At 42.4% G+C, this 21,697-nt stretch overlaps 1 protein-coding gene across 1 annotated transcript in view; it reads right to left on the bottom strand.

The window, feature by feature from the left end:
• Positions 1 to 5,267, bottom strand: part of RGS8 (regulator of G protein signaling 8) — a 50,271-nt gene extending 45,004 nt beyond the window's left edge. The window contains 4 exon segments of the mRNA XM_070749002.1: positions 4,794 to 4,849; positions 5,067 to 5,173; positions 5,176 to 5,227; positions 5,229 to 5,267. Of these exon segments, the coding sequence (XP_070605103.1) occupies positions 4,794 to 4,849; positions 5,067 to 5,173; positions 5,176 to 5,227; positions 5,229 to 5,267 (254 nt within the window).
• Positions 5,268 to 21,697: the final 16,430 nt, after the last annotated feature.

Here is a 21,697-nt window from a genome sequence, read left to right on the forward strand (position 1 = left end):
AGTAACACCACTGCAAAGGAAGCTAACAATTCTTAACTCAGTAAATACAGTTTTTCATTGGAAGTAAGCACAGATTTTCATTGTAATTGTTCACAGGATTGCTCCCACAGAAGGTGCTATTTTTGCTATTCTTCTGTCAATAAGTTTAAGCTACAGGAAGATAGGTTACAAGACAGCAAAGCTATTGAACAGCAGAGGGAATCTCAATTAAAGGTCATACTGATTTAAGAAGGGCAAGCTACCATTTCTTTACATCAAGGCTGGAGTCCTTCTAAAGATTTAAAGAAAAGCTGGCACTGAAACTGAGCTGTTAAAGAATGGAGGGGGGAAAGGACAATGTGATGTTAAAATATTTCTACCTCTTAAATTATTTCAAACATTCATTGAACAAACATTGACAAAGACATTCGTCAAAAGGCATAAGAATAAAGGAAATGCAATTGATGAAAGAATAACCTGGAAGTAAACTGGTGAAAGTCACAGTAATAGCTAATGGCAGAGGGTGCAATTGTGTGTTATCTTTGCAAATTTAGATTTCCAACCCTGTGCTGACAAAAGAAGGAAAGATAGCAGCCTCAGGCTTCCATCATTCTCTCTCTTGCAAATATCCTCGTTGTTTGTAAGGACATTTGTCTCCAGCTGATCCTAAAGCAGAAATCACCTCCCAAGCAGAGAAGGTGGTGCTTCAATGGGGCAATTGCAGAGCTAAACAGACAAATGGGAAAAGCTTAATCCTACCCACACCTGCTTATTTTCTCCAAGTCGTTCCCTCAAGGGCTCTTTCTAGTGCAATAGAGTCTGTTTCAGGTTTCTCAGTGCTATTGAGAAGGCTAGCACATCCTTGCTCAACCTGGGTGATCTGGTGCATGAAAAGCAATTGCTCACATTCTCTGCAAATGAAAGGAGAGAATTTCACATATCCAGTATGTTTGGCTCAGGGGCGGGCTTCAAAAATTTTAGCAAGGGGTTCTCTGCCCGGTTACTTGGTGGGCATGGTCATGATGAATGTGGCCTAGTCAGCCTCCTGCACCACGTGGGAGGCATTTTTGCCCTTCTCAGGCTCCGGAGTCTTTCCTGGAGCCTCCAGGAGGGTGAAAACAGTCTCCAGAGGTCATCTGGAAACAGGCTCATTTCTGGCCTTCCCAAACTTTCATTTTTTACCTCCCCGAGCCTCCACATTGCCATGCATTTACCTGAATCCAAAACGGGCCATGTGGGCTTGGGAGGGGCCCGGTGGGATGGGCAGAGGCAGCCAGGAGTGGGATTTGGGGGTTCTTCAAACTGGACAGAATCTTAGATAGAGGTACTCCTGAATCCCTGCGAACCCCCAGCAGCCCACCTATAGCTAGGCTACATACTGACTTGGTTTGGTCTGAAAGGTTTAGCTCCATGTCTCTCTTTAGTTCTCATCCAGTAGGTCTACCCTAAAGACATTTAGTGGCCTGAGGCAAGGGAGATGGTTCCTCTCTATGTACAAGATGCAACCAGTTTGGCCATTGAATCTTACATCAACATTAGCATCCTCTAGTATGTCTGAGAAAAAAAATAAAAAATGTAGGGTAAACAGCAAAGTATTGGGTTGTCGAAGCATGGAACTCATTACCGGACTCTGTAGTATCATCCCCTAACCCCCAACACTTTACCCTTAGACTATCTACGGTTGACCTCTCCAGATTCCTAAGAGGTCAGTCAGGGGCGTGCATAAGCGCACCAGAGTGCCTTCCTTCCCGTGTCCTATAGTCTCTCCTATATCTCATATTTCTTCTCTACTATATCCTCTATAACCTTCATTGTGTATTATTGTGTATTGGACAAAATAAATAGATAAATAAATAAAAAAGGAAATCCCCTGCCAGTCATTCCACACCTTTTGGGGAGAGGGGCAGAACGGGGGAGGGATTGGGAAAGTGGGAGGATTCTCTGGGCCTTTGGGGGAGGGCTCCAGGCGAGGAGTGGGAAGGTGGGGGGAGTCTCTTTCAGACCCGGCAGAGACTATCGCAACTGGCCATTGGGGGGGGGGAGATTGGAAAAAAGGAATAAATCTGTGTAGCGGTTCCTTCCTTATGGTGGTTCTCCTGAGACCAAAATAATAATTAACTGTTCTGGCTACGATCCTTGTTACTATAACTTTGGCCTTAGATGGCTTAGAGTTTCGATCCGATCTAAATGTAGTTCTTAGACTATCTACAGTCGACCCTACCCCATTCTTCAGAGGCCTGTAAGCGGTGTGTATAAGTGCATCATTGTGCCTACCGTCCTTGTCTTATTGTCCTATTGTCCACACCCAGTTCTGTGTCCCAACACTTCCAATCCCTGCAACATATACCACTTCAGATAGCCATCCCATTCTGCCCAATATAAACCTGGTCCTCTGACTCAAGAGGCCTCCTGGTAACAACCTGGCCTTTCTCAAAAAATGACAGATAAGTAAAATGGGGTTGAATCATCAGCCAGATGTTTATGCAGATCCATTTATATTTTATAATATTGAATAATGTTTGACATCAAATCATATCTATCCAAAATGTAAATGCAATCCCAAATGCAGAACTCTGGCTTTTCTTTGTATGTGCTCAGAAATAATGACTTGGTCTGATTTGGTTTGATGTTTTTTGTGGTTTTTTTTTTTTTAAAAAAAAAAAGCAAATTAAGAACTGAGCTAATATTGCAGACAGGAATGACAGACCGAGATTCTGAAAAAAATGGAAGAGCATTGCTGACATTTTTTAAAGGTGACTAAATAGTATCTCTCCGCTGCAGTCCCTTATCAGTAGCTGAGGTCCAGTAATAAAGAAGGCAGCTACAGAGACAAATTAAGATTTTTTAAAAAATCCCTGGCTTAAATCTCACCTTGGGTTCAAATCCACCAGCAACTTTAGACAAGCTGTGCTTCCTGTAAAAGCAATGCAGGCATCTATCACTGGCCTATCTTTGAGGGTTAGCTTGTTGAGGATTATTGGTAGAGCACACGTGAAGTGCTTCAAAATGGCCCCAAAGTTATTAGTGATTAGTTGTTATTAGTTGTTGCGAATGGAACCATATATTGTCTTGTTAGTTGTGTCCAATTTATAATGGATGTGGTTACTCTGTATTTTAAGCGCCTTTCTGCAGTGGTTCTCAACCTTTCTAAGGCCACGATCCCTTAATACAGTTCCTCGTGTTGTGGTGACCCCCAACCATAAGTCTAGCGCCAATTCTCCCAACAGAGCTTTGAGCTGATTGGCAGGAAGGTCAGAGAGACGCCCCCACTGTAAAAACCTGATTGGTCGGATTGTAAAAATACGTTCCAAGATGCCAGAATAGAAGCTTTAGTTCCTAATGCCAGGGAAATTTGTCTTTTCCCAGGGTCTCAGGCGACCCCCATGAAATGGTCATTCAACCCCACAAAGGGGTCCCGACACCCAGGTTGAGAACCACTGTGCTAGAACAATCCCACAATCTGCCTCCCAGAAAACAAAGGTTAAAAAAAGAAGAAGATGGGCAGCAGAGAAATAATGAGATGGGTTTTCAAGGCATTCAAAAAAAAAGAGAGAGAAAGGAATCCAAAGTGAGTTGCCAATGGTTAATTCCCACATCCATTAAAATTCTGATCAAATTAAAATACACACATGTACACAGAGCAGCTCATTCCATCTAACCTAATGGGGTAGAGCATTACTGGCCAGCCAATGGATTTTTTTAAATCCCAACCCCAACTCCCTGGCTTGGCTTTAGCTGAAAATCAATCCCTCCAATTTGGAAAGATCCTTTGAAAGCCTTTGATTAGCACAAACCCAGCTCCCCACCTTAACCATTTGGAGCATCTAAGGCTGCTTCCTGGATTCCAATGCCGGGTGAGAAAAACTGGCTTGACTCCTCTGCCTTGTCTCCATTTGGCCAAGAATTTGACCTTCCCTGTCATGCTTGGTTTTGGATTTTTTGGGGTGGGGGTGGGGAGGTGGAGAGAAAGACAACCTCGCTCTTCTCTCTGCAGTATCAGCTTGCAAACATTTCAAACTTTTGCTGAGGTGTCATTTGGTCTCATTTCACTCAGTGGGGGGTGGAGGGGAAACTCTTTTGATGCTTCATACCATCCGTATTAATTTCCATTCATCTTTTTCTCTGCTAAACTGTGCCCTGTTCGCTAGGCTTCAGGTGAACCATATCCAGATTTTACATTATTTCCTCCTTTTCCCCCCCTTTCTCTCTCTCTCTCTCCAGCTCCTCCCAGATTCTAGAAGGATTTTAATCTCTTTTTTCCCCCTGATTTTTCAGGTACTGCAGAAATATGCTAAAGCCTGCATTAAATCTCTTTCTGCTCCACATAGCCTGTTCCGCCACCATTCATAAAACAACGAGAAGGACAATGGAAAAGAGCACTTCAACTTTGCTTGGGCGATGGCCAGGGTCGTCCCATCCCTCTGACCTGTCCTTTCCTCAACAGAAGCATTGGATTTCCTCCTGGCAGTGAACAGAATAAGTGCAGGGAGAAACCTTTCCAGTGGATTCCAGGAACAGGTTTTGAGGACAGAGGAATGAAAAGCAGAGGGGAGGGGAGAGTTGCTGGTATTTTCCCATTGAATGAGACCAAGTTGTCGACATTTAATCCCCCACCCGTATTAAATTCAGTAGGAATTACTCTGTACAGAAAGAAGCATGAGGAATACAAGCATGTAACAAACATTCCTGCAGGGGATAAAAAAAAATAGATAGTAGCAGCTATTGAATGCTGATACATAGGGAGAGCAAACAATTCAATAGGGATCAGAATCTCAGACAGACAAATAAACAGACGAGGAGGAAAAGATACTCACTGCCTTTGACCTGTCCTGCTCCGGAGATCTTTGCCAAGCGTGTGATCAGGCGGACTCTAGGAAGAGAATAGAGCAATCTCTTTAGCAGGGGCAAAAGCCACAGAGAGAGAGAGAGAGACAGACACACCTCCCAGTTTCCCCCCTCCCAGTATTCCCCCTGAGCAATAGCTCAGCTGAAAGCTCTGATCATCCCGTCTGCAAATCACATCCACGAAAACCCTAAAGCCATCTAACTGAGCAGGCTTGTGGTCTGGCACTGCAGAGCCAGCTCACATGTTTCTTGGGTGGGATTTGAGAGGTGTCCACCTGATCAGAGCTTTTGGAAGCATCTTCTTTCATCTTGCTCTTTTCTTCTCCACCTGATGGCAAGTCTCTTTTAAATGAAGGCTTTGCTCGGAGTGTTCAATAAATGCCTGACAAACATTGGCAGGCTGGAAGCGGATTCAGACCGAAGTTCTCTTCTCCCGCAAGCATTCCGTGCAATTGTTATCCCAGGCGTTAGAATACAGCATCTTCTTGCAGTGTTTAATGTAAGTCCTTGGTGGATTTAGGGTAAGGTGGGAGGTCCATGGAGATTCTAGGCTACTGGAGCCAAGCAGAGAAGAAATAACATCACTGAGCTTACTTAAAAGGCACCAACACCAGGAAAGTCAAATTGCATCTATTAAATCCCAATGAAGGTTTCTCATTGGGTGCAGCTATGTGATAAATGCATAGCCAGTTCTTTATAAAAGGTAAGCCAAAGAGAAATGTGTGAATTCCTCCCCTCTTCAGCTTGGTGTTATCTCACATTTCCTCATGCTTCCTGTCACCTGAATACCATCATCAGTCGAGATCTCCTGCCGGCTTACGTGCATCTATTTCTCTTCCTTTAAAAAAAAATATATATGAGGAAAGAATTTTGATGATGCCTCTCTGCAGTAAAAGAATTTCCCAAGATTTACAAGACTTTTCAGTTGGCTACACTCGCCCTACCTACAGTAACAGTTTGCTTGGTTATTCATTATTTATTTCTGCAATTTATAGTAACTCGGTTCTGAGCATGTTCTGAACACTTATAATCAGGGGTGGGCTGCTGCCCAGATGGGGTGGAATGCAGTGGGGTAACGAAAATGGAGCTCCACCCCAGAGCACCCAATTTGCACTGAAAGATGAAAGAAAATGCAAGGTATCCTGCATAAGCGACGCCCACAGTGTGGTAGTAAAAATTTTGGTAGCCCTTCACTGCTTATAATAATGCAAAAGTTAAAGGGTCTAGAAAGAAAGAAAAGCCCTCAAAACTAATGGCAATCCTAGCTTGATGAGACATTTGTTGTAGTTAGGTCAAACATTTTATTGGATGATAAAAGGATGTATTTGCACTCAAGGACTAGCTCTATTTCTGAGTAAATCAACACTCGGATGTCCTGCCTGCCAGATTCTATTAACTTCCATAACAACATTCTGTGATAAAGCCAGTCAGGTCTCGCGGTGAAGGCACCAAACTAGAAGCCAGGGGACTGTGGACTCAAGTCCTGCCTTAGGCATGAATGTCGACTGAGTGACTTAGGGCCTCTCTCTCTCTCTCAGCCCAATTCACCTCACAAGGTGGTTGTGAGGAAAATAGGAAGACGTATTTATTTATTTTATTTTTTTATTTATTCTTTGTCCAATACACAATACATATGGAATAGAATAGGCATTGGGTAGTATATATAAAGATAATATGTAATATAGAAGAGAAAGTATATGAGAGGAAGAAAATATGTATGATATATATGACATAAAGGAAAGACAATTGGACAGGGGACGTTAGGCACACCAGTGCACTTATGTACGCCCCTTACTGGCCTCTTAGGAACTTGGAGAGGTCAATCGTGGTTTGCATATGTTCAATGCCTTAATTTATTTATTAAAATAATAAGCATGGGATATAATATAATACAATATAATACAATACAATACAATACAATACAATACAAATAAAGCCCATGACACGCCCTTCATTTGTAAATCTGCCATCAGTCCATGTAATCGTATATCTTCATCTTAGTTAGAACTATAATTGAAGCTTTCTCCTGAAGTCCATGATTGAACAAGCATGAGCAGAAGGCCAAGATTTTAAAGGAAAACATTTTGGTCCTTGAAAAGAAATAATTCATGATCACTGACTCAAAAATCCTGCAGGTAGTACCATAAGCTTTAGATTGGCTCAACCCTAAAGTAATGATCCTAATTAATACTTTTCAAGTCAATTCTGAATAGCAGTCTCACCCCTCCATTCTGCTGACCAATTGGCAGTGTTGATTCCCTTCTGACCTGCACTGTGCCCAAAGCAAACAATGACATGTAGCTACTCAGAATTAAACTTGACTCAAAAATCAGTGTTTTCCTTAGAGCAAAAATACAAGCTATAAAGTCACAGACAATGTTATTTTAGGTACCTAAATTCTGAATCAAACCACATTTTTGCATGCTTGGTTGCTTGGTAACACTAGAAATCTGGATTTTTTTTTTTGTGAATATTATTTGTTTGTTTTTGTTTAGAAACATTTAAGGGACAAAATAAATGTGTACATAAAAGAGAGAAGAAAGTGAAAAATTACATAGTGGATGGAAAATAAAATAGCAGGAAACAAAGAGAAAATTTACAATTGTCATAAAACTTAAAATCCCTTAATTAAACAGTTGAATTATTGATTCAATTATATACAATGGATATCATATCAGACAATATGATTCCAATTTAGCAGAGAGTCGATATTTTCTATCTGTCTAAATTATGAGATTGTATACATAGAATAGACTGATAATGCTTTTGTAAGAGTCCCCAAGAACAATCCAAATTCTGCTTGGCCTTTCTTTCCGGTATGATTTCAAAGACTAACTCAGGGGTCCCCAACCCCAGACTGAAGAGCAGTGCCAGTCTGCAGCCCACCTGGAATCAGGCCACGCAAGTGAGTGAAGCCCCACTGCAGGTACGCAGGTTGTGGGCAGCACCGGAAACCACTCTCCAAAGAACTGGTCCCAGGGGCCCAGTTGAGAGCTCCTGGGCTAGATACAAACACACAAGCAATCACAACTAACATTTTGTAATACTGATGCAGTCACAGTAGCTATAAAGTTAGCTATAAAGGAGACCAGCAAGTTGGAACAAGATTCCTGAAGCATTGTGTTTTACCATTATCATTATCACATTAAGCAGGCAAATCACAAAAATACTTCTAGGAATTATACAAAGTGTTCTACCTGTCTGGCACTGCCATACCCCCTCCCCAAATGCAACACAGATAAATTAGTAAACAAATCAACTGTTAAGATATTAATGAACTGAAAGAGCCAATGGTAACAAATCAGCCAGTGGATAGGCATAGCAATTAAATCAACCAATGAGAGCTAACCATTTCTGAGTCTGTGTATATAATTGAAACTGAAGCTCCAGGACCACAGTCTGCACTCTCCTCTCTGTACTCTTTACTGAAATGAAACTAACTGTTCTCTACTGCCTGTAACTGAGTGAAGAAGAATTCTACTTGTGGTATTGTAAATTGCGATGTTTATAAAGAAGTTTAATCCAGCTCAGTCAACTCTGTGTGCTTCTGATTTTGATTTTTTTCAACAAACTTTAATAGATTATGGGTCCAGAGACTGCTTGTGTTTAGAAAGAGAAACAAGACATAGATTGCAGGATGGCTGCTGTTGAATTTAAGGAATGCTCTGTGCCTTGTTTGAGGTAGAAGAACTATATGATGTGGGCTGGATATGGGCTGGAAAGTTGGGATGTTTCCTGAAGGCTAAGGAGCTGTGGGATTTCATTATTACTCAACCACAGGAAGTTTTAGCACCTGCAGAACAAAGAAAATATGACAAAGCAATGTCTTAAGTTTAGAACATGAACTTTTATCAATATAGCCGATTTAAAGACTGCAAATGAGGTCTGGCTGAAATCTGTGCATGTGAGAATGTTTGCATGCAATATTGTTCAGTTATCAAGAAAATTATACAGAGCCTTTCTGCAACCAGGTGAATCTGTGGAAAGACATTTATTGCAAATGCAAACTTTGTTTATGAAATTAGAACAGCATGGAATGAATATTCCTGAGACTCAGAAGGTGTTGTTGGTGTTAAACAGCCTTGATGAAACCTGGGACAATATTTGAATGCAAATCAGAGCAGGACTTGCATTTGGAAGCTCTGAAGGCATTATTTGATTACAAAAGAGAACAACTGCCATTATAGAAAAAGCCACGAGGAGAAATTCCTGAGGTGGGGGCCCAAGGAGCAAAGAGAGAACAATGGAAATTTCCCTAGACTAAAAGTCTGCAGTGAAGAAAAAAGTAGCAGAAGGGATCAGATTACAGCCCAGGAACAGGGGTGTAGTGAAGTTTCACATTTAAAGAAGGACTGTATGCAAAGAAAAAACTGTTTACAAAGAAGAAATTATTTGCAAGAAAAGTAAAATTATTTGCAAGGAGGACAATCCACTGATGGTCAAATTGCTGCTGTAAAAAATGTTATTGTAATAGCAAAAATAAATGGTTAATAGACAGTGGGTCAAGTCAAACAATTGTTAACAATTCTAAAATGTTTTTCAGAATGATTCCAGTAGTCTTGGGAAATGGCCAGAAGGCTAAGGTAATTGGAAAAGGCAGTGTGCAAATTATATATCTGGAATCAAGTTTTAATGATGTATTATGTGTACCTGAAATGGAGCATAATTTACTGCATGACTCTAGTTTAGACAAGCAAGGATTTGAGACCACATTTATTAAATGGGAAGTGTCTCATAAAAAGAAATGGGATTGTATGTGCACAGGACATAAAAGAGAATAATCTTTATGTGTGGCAGGGACAAAAGATTCAATGTGTGCAGACATTAGGAAATGTTGCGGAGCATGATTCATGTATTCATCTCTTGCACAAAAGACTTGGCCATGCTAGCTTTAGACTTTTACAAATGATGCAACCGTTTGTAGAAGAATTAAATTTAAAGGGATGTAAGGCATATTTGGACTATGCAGTATGCAAAGCATCAAAGTCCAAGGCATTCCCAGTGAGCAAAAATAGCATGGGGCAGAGCTCCAGAGCTGATACATGCAGATTTGTTTGGGCCAATGCAAGTCAGTTTGAGAGGAGCAAAGAATGCACTGGTCACTATAGATCAGTGTTTCCCAACCTTTTTTGAGCCGCGGCACATTATTCATATTTTCAAAATCCTGGGGAACACTGAAAGGAGGGGCGGGGGGGGCGGGGCGGGGGGGGCGGGCTAAAGAAAAGTTTGGACAAAAAACCCTCTCTCTTCCTCCCTTTCGCTCTATTTCTCCCTCTTTCTCTCTTTTCCTTCCTTCCCTTCTTTCTCTCTCTCCATCCCTCTTTCTTTCTTTCTTCCTCTCTTTTTTGCTCTCTTTCTCTCTCCCTCCTTCCCTTCCTCTATGTCTTGCTCTCTCTCTTGCTCTCTCTCTCTCTTTCACTGTCTTGCTATATGTCTCTTTCTTTCTCTTTGCCTCTCTTGCTATCTCTCTTTCTTTCTCTCTATTTCTCTCTCTCTGTCTCTCTTGCTATGTCTCTCTTTCTTTCTCTTTCTCTCTCTCTCTGTGCCTCTCTTGCTAAGTCTCTCTTTTTCTCTTGCTATGTCTCTCTTTCTTTTTCTCTCTCTCTGCCTATTTGCTATGTCTCTCTTTCTCTCTCTCTTTCTCTATCTCTCTTTCTCTGCCTCTCTTTCTTGCTATGTCTCTCTTTCTCTCTCTCTCTGCCTCTCTTATATGTCTCTCTTTCTTTCTCTCTCTCTCTCAGCTGACTGCAAGCGGGAGCCCTGACGGCGGCAGCTGGACACCGTATATGCCAGGCCCGCAGCGCCAGCATGTATGACGTCCAGTAGCACGTCCGACCGCCACCGTCAGGGCTCCCACTTGCAGTCAGCTGAGAGAGAGAGAGAGAGAGCGCTCTCTCTCGCCGCCGCCATCTCCCCGTGACTGCCTGCGGCTGCTGCGCCCCCCCCCGCTCCCATCGCCAGTGCCCTCCCGCCGGGCCACAAAGGACACTTGCCGTCGCCGCCAGAGAAGCTCCAGCTGGGCGGGGCGCTGCCGGTACTTCCGTCCTGGGGCTCCCGCTCGCAGCTGTCAACCGGCTCCTGCTCGATGCCGCGGTTTTCGGCGCTCTCCTGCTGGGCCCCAAAGAAGGAAGGCGGGAAAAAGGCGCAAAGAATTGAGCTCTCCTTCTTCCTGCCTTCCTTCTTTGGGGCCCAGCAGGAGAGCGCCGAAAACCGTGGCATCGAGCAGGAGCCGGTTGACAGCTGCGAGCGGGAGCCCCAGGACGGAAGTACCGGCAGCGCCCCACCCAGCTGGAGCTTGGTGGCACACCTGGCCATGTCTCGCGGCACACTAGTGTGCCGCGGCACACCGGTTGGGAAACGCTGCTATAGATGACTACAGCAGATTCGGGTTCTGCTTTTTACTAAAGAGGTGCTATAGAAGTTTAAACAATGGGTAAGCTTCATAGAAAGAAGGTATAAACAACAGGTATGTCAGTTGCAAACTGGCAGAGGTTCAGAATTCAGGTCAACAAGTTTTCAACAGTGGTTGGGACAATTGGGAATAAAACACAGATACACAAATCTGTACACAGCAGCGGAGAACAGTGTTGTTGAAAGGCAGAATGGAGTCTTACAAACAATGAAAAACTCACTGCTAGAGGATTCTAGCCTAAGCAGGTCATACTGGGGTGAAGCCATATTGACTGCTAATTATTTAATTATTAGGTTGTTGAGTTCATCCATTAATGATACTCCATATGCAGTGCTATATGAGAAGAAGAAATCTCTGACACATTTAAGAGTTTTTGGAAGTACTGCATGGGTGCATATTCCAAAGGCAGTTAAAAGAAAGGGACAAAAAAAAGCTAGAAAGCTGAAGTTTATGGGCTATGAGTCAGGTTCAAAAAGCTATCGTTTTAGCAAAGAAAGAAAAAGAATAGTGATTTCCAAGTCTGCTAGCTTTGCAGAACAAAATTGGAACAGAATTTATGCAAATTTTGGGAATGATTTACTTAGTGATGGTAATTCATTTAGTGACAACTCATTTAGTGATGGTGTCAGCATTCAGGGAGGAGAAGCCGAACAAGATATCAAGCAACAGATTGATTGACACACAGGAGTTGTCAATGCCACACAGGTCAGAGCAATGGAACAAGGGGGTTCCACCTGACAGGTAATAAAGTGTGTATGAGTGTGTAATGTATGGTATGAGCCAAGGAGTATAAGGAAATGTTGGCATTACCTAAAGTTGAAGAAGTAAATTGGAAAGAAGACATGGACAAGGAAATGAAATCTATGGGAGACCATGAAGTGTTAACATCTGTGACTTTGCCACAGAGTAGCAAAGCTGTGGAATTTAAGTGCATATACAAGAAGAAAGTATTACCCAATAATGAGGTGCAATATGAGGTTAGCGGCACAAGGTTTTTCAGAGTTCAAAAAAATGTACACTATGAAGAAGTAACTTAAATTGTTCAAGCACCAGGTTATGAAAATAAAAAGCCTAATATGGTATATAAATAGAACAAGGCCATTTATAGGCTGAAGCAGTCAATCAGAAATTGGAATATAGGGCATTGAAGGATCATAGATAGGGCATTGAAGGATCTTGGGTTCAAGAGTTGCAAGGCTGATGATTGCGTGTACACTGGAAAGTTACAAGGTGGCAGTGAAGGGCTACCAAACTTTTTACTACCACACTGTGGGTGTGGCTTATCTAGGATGCCCTGCATTTTCCTCCAACATCTTTCAGTGCAAATTGGGTGCTGTGGGGTGGAGCTTCATTTTTGCTACCCCACTGCATTCCCCCCCCCATCCAGGCAGTAGCCCACCCCTGCAAGGTGTGGATTGTCAACTATTAGCTTTTGTGGGTGATCTTTGTTTCATTGCAAAGGATGTATCACAATAAAAGGGATACTCAGGTATTTGGAAGGAACTGTGAATGTGGATCTTCAAATACAAATGTCTGAAGGATATTAAATTATTTATGTCTCTTCCAGTCATGAAGGGTGGAGTGTTAAGATGTTTATGAGCTGGGAGGGCCAATGGTAACAATATCAGCGAATAAATAGGCATAATATCACAATCAGCCAATGGGAGCTAATTACTTTTGAGTTTGTGCAGAGAATCAAAATTGAATACTTAAACTTAAGGCTGGACGTAGCCAGGGCCGCCGATAGACGGGTATTACTGGGAGGGGCGTACCGGGCCCGGGAAAATTGAATAAGGTGGGGGCGGCGCTTCTCCTGCTGAGCCCAGTCCTCTCCCTGTGGCTTTCGGCTCCTCCTGCCGAGGAGCTGCAAGGCTGGCCTCGGAGCCCCACGCGGCCAGCGTTCTCTCGTGCCCGGCGGGCTCCCCTTTCTTAAACCCCCACCAGCCCCCTCCTTCCCTTCCCGCCCTGCCCTCCTTCCCCGAGGCGTCCCAAGTTGCCCATCATCCCCTGCCGGGCAATGGGGCAGCGGGACTGCTAGATGGGCAGCTCTTCCGGCGAGGGTGGGCAAGGCGCGCCCTTTTCAGCTCTCGGCCTCCACCCGCGCAGAAAGCATCCTTCCTCGCATCCAGCACTGGCCATGGGGTCTTCCGCCGCCGCCTTCCGCAAGGCCCCCCGAGGAGCAGCGTGGGTCTCCAGCCTTCTCCTGGTGAGTCACCGCTGCAAGGATGGGCGCTTCCCTCTTGCGGTAGAGGGGTAGGTGGTTTGTGAGGAGTGGGGGAGGGAATGAGCCGGCATAGTCAAAATCACAACTTCTTTCGTTTCTTTTTCTTTCTTTCTCTATTTCTCTCTTGCTCTTTCATTCTTTTTTCTTTATCTTGCTTTCTTTCTTTCTCTTGCTTTCTCTCCTTCCTTCCCTCTTTCCATTTCTTTCATTCCCCCTCTCTTTTTATTTCTCTTTCATTCTCTTTCTTTCCTCTTTCTTTCTTTCTTTCGTTTCTTTTTCTTTCTTTCTCTCTTTCTCTCTTGCTCTTTCATTCTTTTTTTCTTTCTCTTGCTTTCTTTCTTCCTCTTTCTTTCTCTCCTTCCTTCCTCCTTCCATTTCTTTCATTCCCCCTTTCTCTTTTAATTTCTCTTTCATTCTCTTTCTTTCTTTCTTTCTCTTTCTTGCTCTTTCTCTTTCTCTCTTTTACCTTCCCTTCCTCTATTTCTTCTTTTCTTTCTCCTTCCTACCTTCTTCCCTCCCTCCCTTCCTTCAGTCCTTCCTCTCTTACTCTCCCCTTTCATAAGTTTCCTTGCTTCCTTCCTCTGTTCCTGTCCCTTCCCCTTTCTTTCTTTCTTTCTTTCCTTCCTTCCCTCCCTCCATTTCTTGCTTTCCTTCTCCTTCCTCCCTTCTTTCCTCCCTCACTCCCTTCTTTCACTCCTTCCTCTCTTACTCTCCCCTTTCACACCTTTCCTTGCTTCCTTTGCACCCTTCCTCTGTTCCTGTCCCTTCCCTCTTTCCTTCCTTCCCTCCCACCCTCCGTCCATTCATTCACCCATTCCTCTCTTGATCGCCCCTTTTACCATTCCTTCCTTCCTTCCTTCCTTCCTTCCTTCCTTCCTAGCTCGCCGTCGCCTTTCTTCCCTTCCTTCCAGATGGGAGTGCCCCCTCAAGACACCTGCCCGACTGCTGGTACCCTGCTTTTTCTCTCCCCTCGTCCTTTCCAGCTCCTCTCCGGTGGCTGCCGGGTGTGGGATCCCCCTCCCCTCTCCCCTCGCTAGAAAGCACATGGTTTTGTCAACAAGAAGGGAGAAGTGCCAAGGAGCCATAAATAAGCCTCGCTCCGCCTGACCGATGCCAGGATCTTTCTTTCCCTTGTCACTCCCGCTTCTTTCTTTCTCCTGGACGAGTCCACACAATCGGCTTAACACAGTTCCTGAAATAGCCTATGGCAGTGCTTCCCAACCTTGACAACTTGAAGATATCTGGACTTCAACTCCCAGAATTCCCCAGCCAGCATTCGCTGGTTGGGGAATTCTGGGAGTTAAAGTCCAGATATCTTCAAGTTGCCAAGGTTGGGAAACACTGGCCTATGGGACCGCCTCGCTTGGCGTGAAGCGGGAAATGATCCCCGGGGGATGGAGTGGCTTGGCGACTTAAAATAGTTTTAAAATGGCGGGGGGGCCCAGACACTTAGGCTGTATGGGGCCCCAAAATTCCTGATGGTGGCCCTGGACGTAGCTCCAGGTCCACAGTCTGCATTTACCTCTCTGTACTCTTTGCTGAAATGGAACTAACTGTTCCCTGCTGCTTGTAACTGGTTGAAGAAGAATTCTACTTGTGGTATTTTAAATATATATATTACTATGCTTATAAATAGGTTTACGAATGCAGTTGAATCAGTCATCTATGAGTGCTTCTGGTTTTGATTTTTGCAATGAACTTTAATATCAACTCAGGTGAGAGTTTAATCAGGCACTTCATCATAGGAGCAATAATAATAGTTGTATTTAGTATACTGTATATGTTTGTATGAAATGTGACATAAAAAGACAAGGCTTATATAGTATTGAGTTTTTTTTGTGTCTAAATCATCTTTCTATAAAAAGTCAGCAGTTGTGAAGGTAATATAGACAGAATAAAGCACAATGATATTGATAGATCCCTGCTAGCCTTCTGCTGGCCTTCTACTAAGTATTGAAAAATCTGATTGTTTGCCCAGGCAAGGAATTTGTAAAGTTAGTGAAGCTTGGCTGGGTTGATATTATATTATATTGCTTTTACTCTTGGCTACTTTTTTTTTAAACTTTATGTTCTGAATTGCATGTTTTAATGATTTCACATTATGGTTTTTTTCTTTAAAATTCGCCTTCCAGTGTCACTCTAATGAGATGGACAGCCATATAATTCTAAGTAAATTGTAAATTCACTTAATAAATTAATAAATACTTATTAGCAAAATTGGTTCTCTCTGCTGCTGGTAATCATGAGAAGAAGACAGCTGTATTTTGTCATTTTATAACAGGCCAGGGCATATTTCTTTTTTTGCAGACGATCCCATACACCTCACTAGTAAACCACCACCATACCACCCCTTTTTTTTAAGGGTTCCCTGATAAGAATTGATGATAGACTGGATAACTATATTAGTTAGGCTTATATTCCTGATCTTCAGGTATTATGTAAATTGTGGAGATTTTGAGCCTTGTATCCAGAATTTTCCCTTTTGGCCAAGTTGTAATTAAAAAGAAGAGAAGGGGTTTTTGATCTTACTACCCATTCAGGAACAGAAAGCAATACTAGTTTTCGTCTTCACATTCATACATTACTTGTAAACTGTTTGTTTACAAGAATAGTAACAGCATTCTTCCAATCCTGAGACACAAATGTAGTCTTCACACACATTAAATACATCCTACAACCCATCCAGTAAACAAACCATACCTATATTTTTATCTTTAGTTCATTTTGCTGGGTTTTTCATCCCTTCCAAAATCACCCTGCATTTTCTACACCTCTTAGAGGCTTTGATCTCAATGGCTTCATGTTCTTTCTGACTATATTCTTTTGATTATCATTTTCTCTCACAAGTATTAAACATTTTTTTTCCCTATCAGCCTCATTTTCGGCTGATATACATTTTTCATAGTATATTTGACTTTATCATTTATCATTAAGCAGTTTCACATATTTTCTATTTTAAAACTTCCTAAAACCTCAGGGATATTCTGGCATGTGCGTGTGCATACATACACACACACACCATTCATTTATTCATTCTGTTCCAACCATTTCCAGATTTTCTTTCCATTCATTCTAATGGCAGATGAATTGCTCCTTTTCATATAGAACCTGTACTTCCGCTTCCTGCAGTTGTTCTACTTTCATTCTTTTTCTGTCACCTTCATTTTTCCATATCTTTTGTATCCTTCACTAATTGACTCAATTTTTCATAATTGAGATCAAAACAGTCAATTAGATTAATATTAATTAAATCCCCTGGCATATGTATAAATCAGGCTTTAATTTTGTATTTAGATTGTACTCTTTTAGTGATTAACACTCTTGTTCATTTTAGGGGCTATGGATGTCCCAATTACGCTTTTATACTCTCTCATCTCATTTCCATCCATCTACCTATGCCACCTGCAGATCTCTGGTTCATCACCACCACTCACTGGGGCATAGAATGAAACTATCTCCGGTCGGTGGATTACTACTTTTATATTTAACCTAAGTGACACTAATTATTTTGCTCTGACATACATTTCTAGTCATTCCATTCTTTATTGAACAGGGACCTGGGTTGTATTCATCAACCCAGTTTCATAATATCAGAGCATCTTCAGTAATATTTTTAAACCCATCTTTTTCTATTTCACAGTCCATTAATATTGCTTGCTTCTTTTCCCTTTCCTTTTGGCTCTTTGCCATTTACCTCCCTATCATTTCATGTCACAATCCTCCATGTGGACTCATAGATTCAGCTTTGGTCAAGTAAGCCTGTCCCATTATGCTCAACTATGCCTGTCCCATTATACTCATAGAAACATAGAAGTCTGACGGCAGAAAAAGACCTCATGGTCCATCTAGTCTGCCCTTATACTATTTTCTGCATTTTATCTTAGGATGGATATATGTTTATCCCAGGCATGTTTAAATTCAGTTACTGTGGATTTATCTACAACGTCTGCTGGAAGTTTGTTCCAAGGATCTACTACTCTTTCAGTAAAATAATATTTTCTCATGTTGCTTTTGATCTTTCCCCCAAATAACCTCAGATTGTGTCCCCTTGTTCTTGTGTTCACGTTCCTATTAAAAACACTTCCCTCCTGGACCTTATTTAACCCTTTAATATATTTAAATGTTTCGATCATGTCCCCCCTTTTCCTTCTGTCCTCCAGACTATACAGATTGAGTTCATGAAGTCTTTCCTGATACGTTTTATGCTTAAGACCTTCCACCATTCTTGTAGCCCGTCTTTGGACCCGTTCAATTTTGTCAATATCTTTTTGTAGGTGAGGTCTCCAGAACTGAACACAGTATTCCAAATGTGGTCTCACCAGCATTCTATATAGCGGGATCATAATCTCCCTCTTCCTGCTTGCTATACCTCTAGCTATGCAGCCAAGCATCCTACTTGCTTTCCCTACCGCCTGACTGCACTGTTCACCCACTTTGAGACTGTCAGAAATCACTACCCCTAAATCCTTTTCTTCTGAAGTATTTGCTAACACAGAACTGCCAATACAATACTCAGATTGAGGATTCCTTTTCCCCAAGTGCATTATTTTACATTTGGAAACATTAAACTGCAGTTTCCATTGCTTTGACCATTTATCTAGTAAAGCTAAATCATTTACCATATTACAGACACCTCCAGGAATATCAACCCTATTGCACACTTTAGAGTCATCGGCAAATAGGCAAACCTTCCCTACCAAACCTTCCCCTATGTCACTCACAAACATATTAAAAAGAATAAGACCCAGAACAGACTCTTGTGGCACACCGCTTGTAACCTGACTCTGCTCAGAATACTCGCCATTAACAATAACTCTTTGATGTCTATGCTTCAGCCAGCTGCAAATCCATTGAACTATCCAGGGATTAAGTCCAATCTTCACTAATTTATCTATCAGCTCTTTATGTGGAACCGTATCAAAGGCTTTGCTGAAGTCCAGGTAGGCAATATCCATGGCACCACCTTCATCCAACACCTTTGTGACATAGTCAAAGAAATCAATGAGATTAGTCTGACATGATTTGCCTTCAGTAAAGCCATGCTGATTTGGGTCCAATAAGTTATTGTTTTTTAGGTGCAGATTTATCCTCTTTTTGAGTAGAGTCTCCATCATTTTAACTACAACTGATGTCAAGCTAACTGGCCTGTAGTTACCAGCTTCTTCTCTACTGCTCAGATATACTCATGCTACTCTAGGCAACCTAAGCAACCTAGAAACCCAGACAGAGGTTAAAATTAAAGCAAGGTAGAAGTGATGGAATTTTGATGGACGCAAAACTACTCGTAAACTACTCGTAAACTACTCAAGACTCACTTATACTGCCCGGCATGGGGGAGTTGAGACACCTTTCCCCCAGGCTTTTTTATACTTCGTTTTATGTTTGATATGAATGTGCTGTTTGGTTTTTTAAATAATGATAGGGTTTTATATGTTTTTAATATCAGATTTGTTCCACTACTATATTGTTTTTATTACTGTTGTGAGCTGCCCCGAGTCTTCGGAGAGGGGCGGCATACAAATCTAATTAATAATAATAATAATAATAATAATAATAATAATAATAATAATAATTGAAAAGAACGCAGGGGGGAAAGGCCACACATACCATTGTTATCTAATTCAAAGCACTCAATTTCATCCATTGATCGATTTTGTTTTCTTGTGAAAGGCTAAACCCCTTCTGAGTTTTTTCAATCTGAACACCTAGGTAATCATGAATGTGTCCTAAGCTTTTCAGTGTAAAGTGCAAAAACTTCACTCAGGTGTTTTTTTGGACCAATGTACACAATGTCATCAACGTACACAAGTATGATTTCATAAATATTGCCTTGCCTTTTTGTAAACACGCACCCATCAGAATCGGACTTAATAAAGCCCATTGAATTTAGTTTGTCCATGAGACACCCATTGAGCTAGGCTGGTTTGATGCAAGCCTGCTAGTTATGCAAGGCTCAGTGCCACATTAGGCTGCTACTTTTCTCTTTTACAGTCAGTGAAAGCCGGTCTCAACTAGAAGGCCAGCAAACCCCCTCTGTACTTTTGGCTCTAGGAGCCTGGCCACTCCTTAGTAGAGCAAATGTGACAGAGATGTCACCATCACCTATGATAAGCTGGCACCAAACTTTATCCAGGGTTTCTTACCAAGAAGGAAAGTCTGGCAGGGGGTTGCTATCTCAAAGAGAGATTGGACATCACTTCAGTTCCAGTAGTGGGTTCTAAAACTCTCATTTGGCGGGACCCACGAGAAGAGCCTTCTCTGTGGTGGCCCTGACCCTCTGGAACCAGCTCCCCCCAGATATCAGAGTTGCCCCCATCCTCCTTGCCTTTTGCAAGCTCCTTAAAACCCACCTCTGTCGTCAGGCATGGGGGAATTGAAAAAAAAAAATCTCCCTTCCTCCTAGGCTTATAGAATTTATACATGGTATGCTTGTTGGTATGACTGGTCTCTTAAATTGGGGTTTTTAGATTACTTTTTAATATTAGATTTGTTACATTGTTTTCTTCATTGTTGTTAGCCGCCCGGAGTCTTCGGAGAGGGGCAGCATACAAATCTAAATAAACTAAACTAAACTAAACTTTACTTACTGGTTTGCATGTGTGCTTGTGTGCGATGCTTCTGTCCATGCGCTCCATCCTGGGTGGGTGGACCATCCTGCTACCAGCATTACCAGTTCTTAGAACTGGGCTGAACCAGGAGCAACCCACTGCTGCTTCAGTTCCCATGCACTGCGTTGAACCACCTAGAGAACCTGCAGGCTCATATTATGACAGAAAGGGATGAAAATTAGCAGGAAACAAGAGATGGGCCTCGTGCTCATGATAAGCCTGTGTTGCACTATCTATATCTCTTCAGATGGAAACTAAGATATCAGGGCTACACAGAATGCTCCTTTGTGGTACATACAAACAAGCAAACAAGATCATTACATTCAGAAACAAACATGCTATGTGTGGAGTTGTAGGAATAACAACAGGAGACAGACTTCAAGGAACACTTCTTTACAAGGCAACTTCTATGTACAACCAGCAACTTGTAGTCTGTTATAGGAGCTGTCAGATGCTTCAACCAAGAGTGTTTTAGCATTCTCCCGCTCAAACACTGGACCTGGGTAAAATCATATACACAGTATATAACACCCTTCCCCTCCCCGATGGAGCAATCCTTGCAACATGAGCTGGGGTAGCGCAGCAGGTAGAGTGCTGTACTTCAGGCCACTGAAGCTGACTGTAGATCTGAAGTTCATTGGTTCAAATCTCATCACCAGATCAAGGTTGACTCAGCCTTCCATCCTTCCGAGGTGGGTAAAACGGGGACCAGGATTGTGGGGGCAATATGCTGGCTCTGTTAAAAAGTGCTATTGCTAACATGCTGTAAGCCGCCCTGAGTCTAAGGAGAAGGGCGGCATAAAAAAATCGAATAAATAAATAAATAATAAATAAAACATATGTAATCATGCAGTTGGTGGGGCATTTGGGAATGTTCCCTGACCTGCAAAGCTCAGTCATTGGTGAGGCAGCAAATAAGTCTTCCAGCTCTATTGGGCTTGAGTTAGCTAGAGAAGGAGTATAATTATTTTCAGTTTTCGGATTTTGTAATTCACCCCATACTTGATTTCTAATTTGATCAATGTGCCTTCTCCACTGCTGGCCATTGATAGGCCTGATTCTGTATGACATTGGAACTGTAATTTTCACAACTTCTGGAGGTAGCCATAGGCATCCCTTAGCATAATTTTGTGTGAATATCAGGTCTCCTATTTTGAAGGGCCTGATGGTTTGGCCTGGTGTGCTGCTGTCCCTTGGGGCATAGTCTGGGTGCAGGCAGTCTAGGACTGATCAAAGCCTGTGACCCATGAGCTGGGCTGTGGCCTGTGGTTGCACAAGGAGTGATACATTGGGACAGGAGAGATTTGTCCACCATGACTTGCCTGTCCCCTGGGCAAGCAATCCTAAAGCCTCTTTGGTTGATTTTGCAAATTGTTCTACAAGTCCATTCATTGAGGGGTGGAGTGGTGCTGATAGGACATGGCAGATCCTTAAGTCTTCAAACTGGGTAGCAGTGAATTGTGGCCACACCAGAACATCAAGTAGCCCGTGGGTGGCGAACAGGTGCTGGAGGACTCTGATTATGGCCTTGGCAGATGTCGAGTCCATTAAAAATATTTCAACCCACTTGGATCAACCAGAATCCTGAATGTCTATGAAAGGGACCAGCAAAATCAATATGCAACCTTG

The sequence above is a fragment of the Erythrolamprus reginae genome, chromosome 3 (assembly GCF_031021105.1).
Source record: "Erythrolamprus reginae isolate rEryReg1 chromosome 3, rEryReg1.hap1, whole genome shotgun sequence".
In the NCBI taxonomy this organism is placed as follows: Eukaryota; Metazoa; Chordata; class Lepidosauria; order Squamata; family Dipsadidae; genus Erythrolamprus; species Erythrolamprus reginae.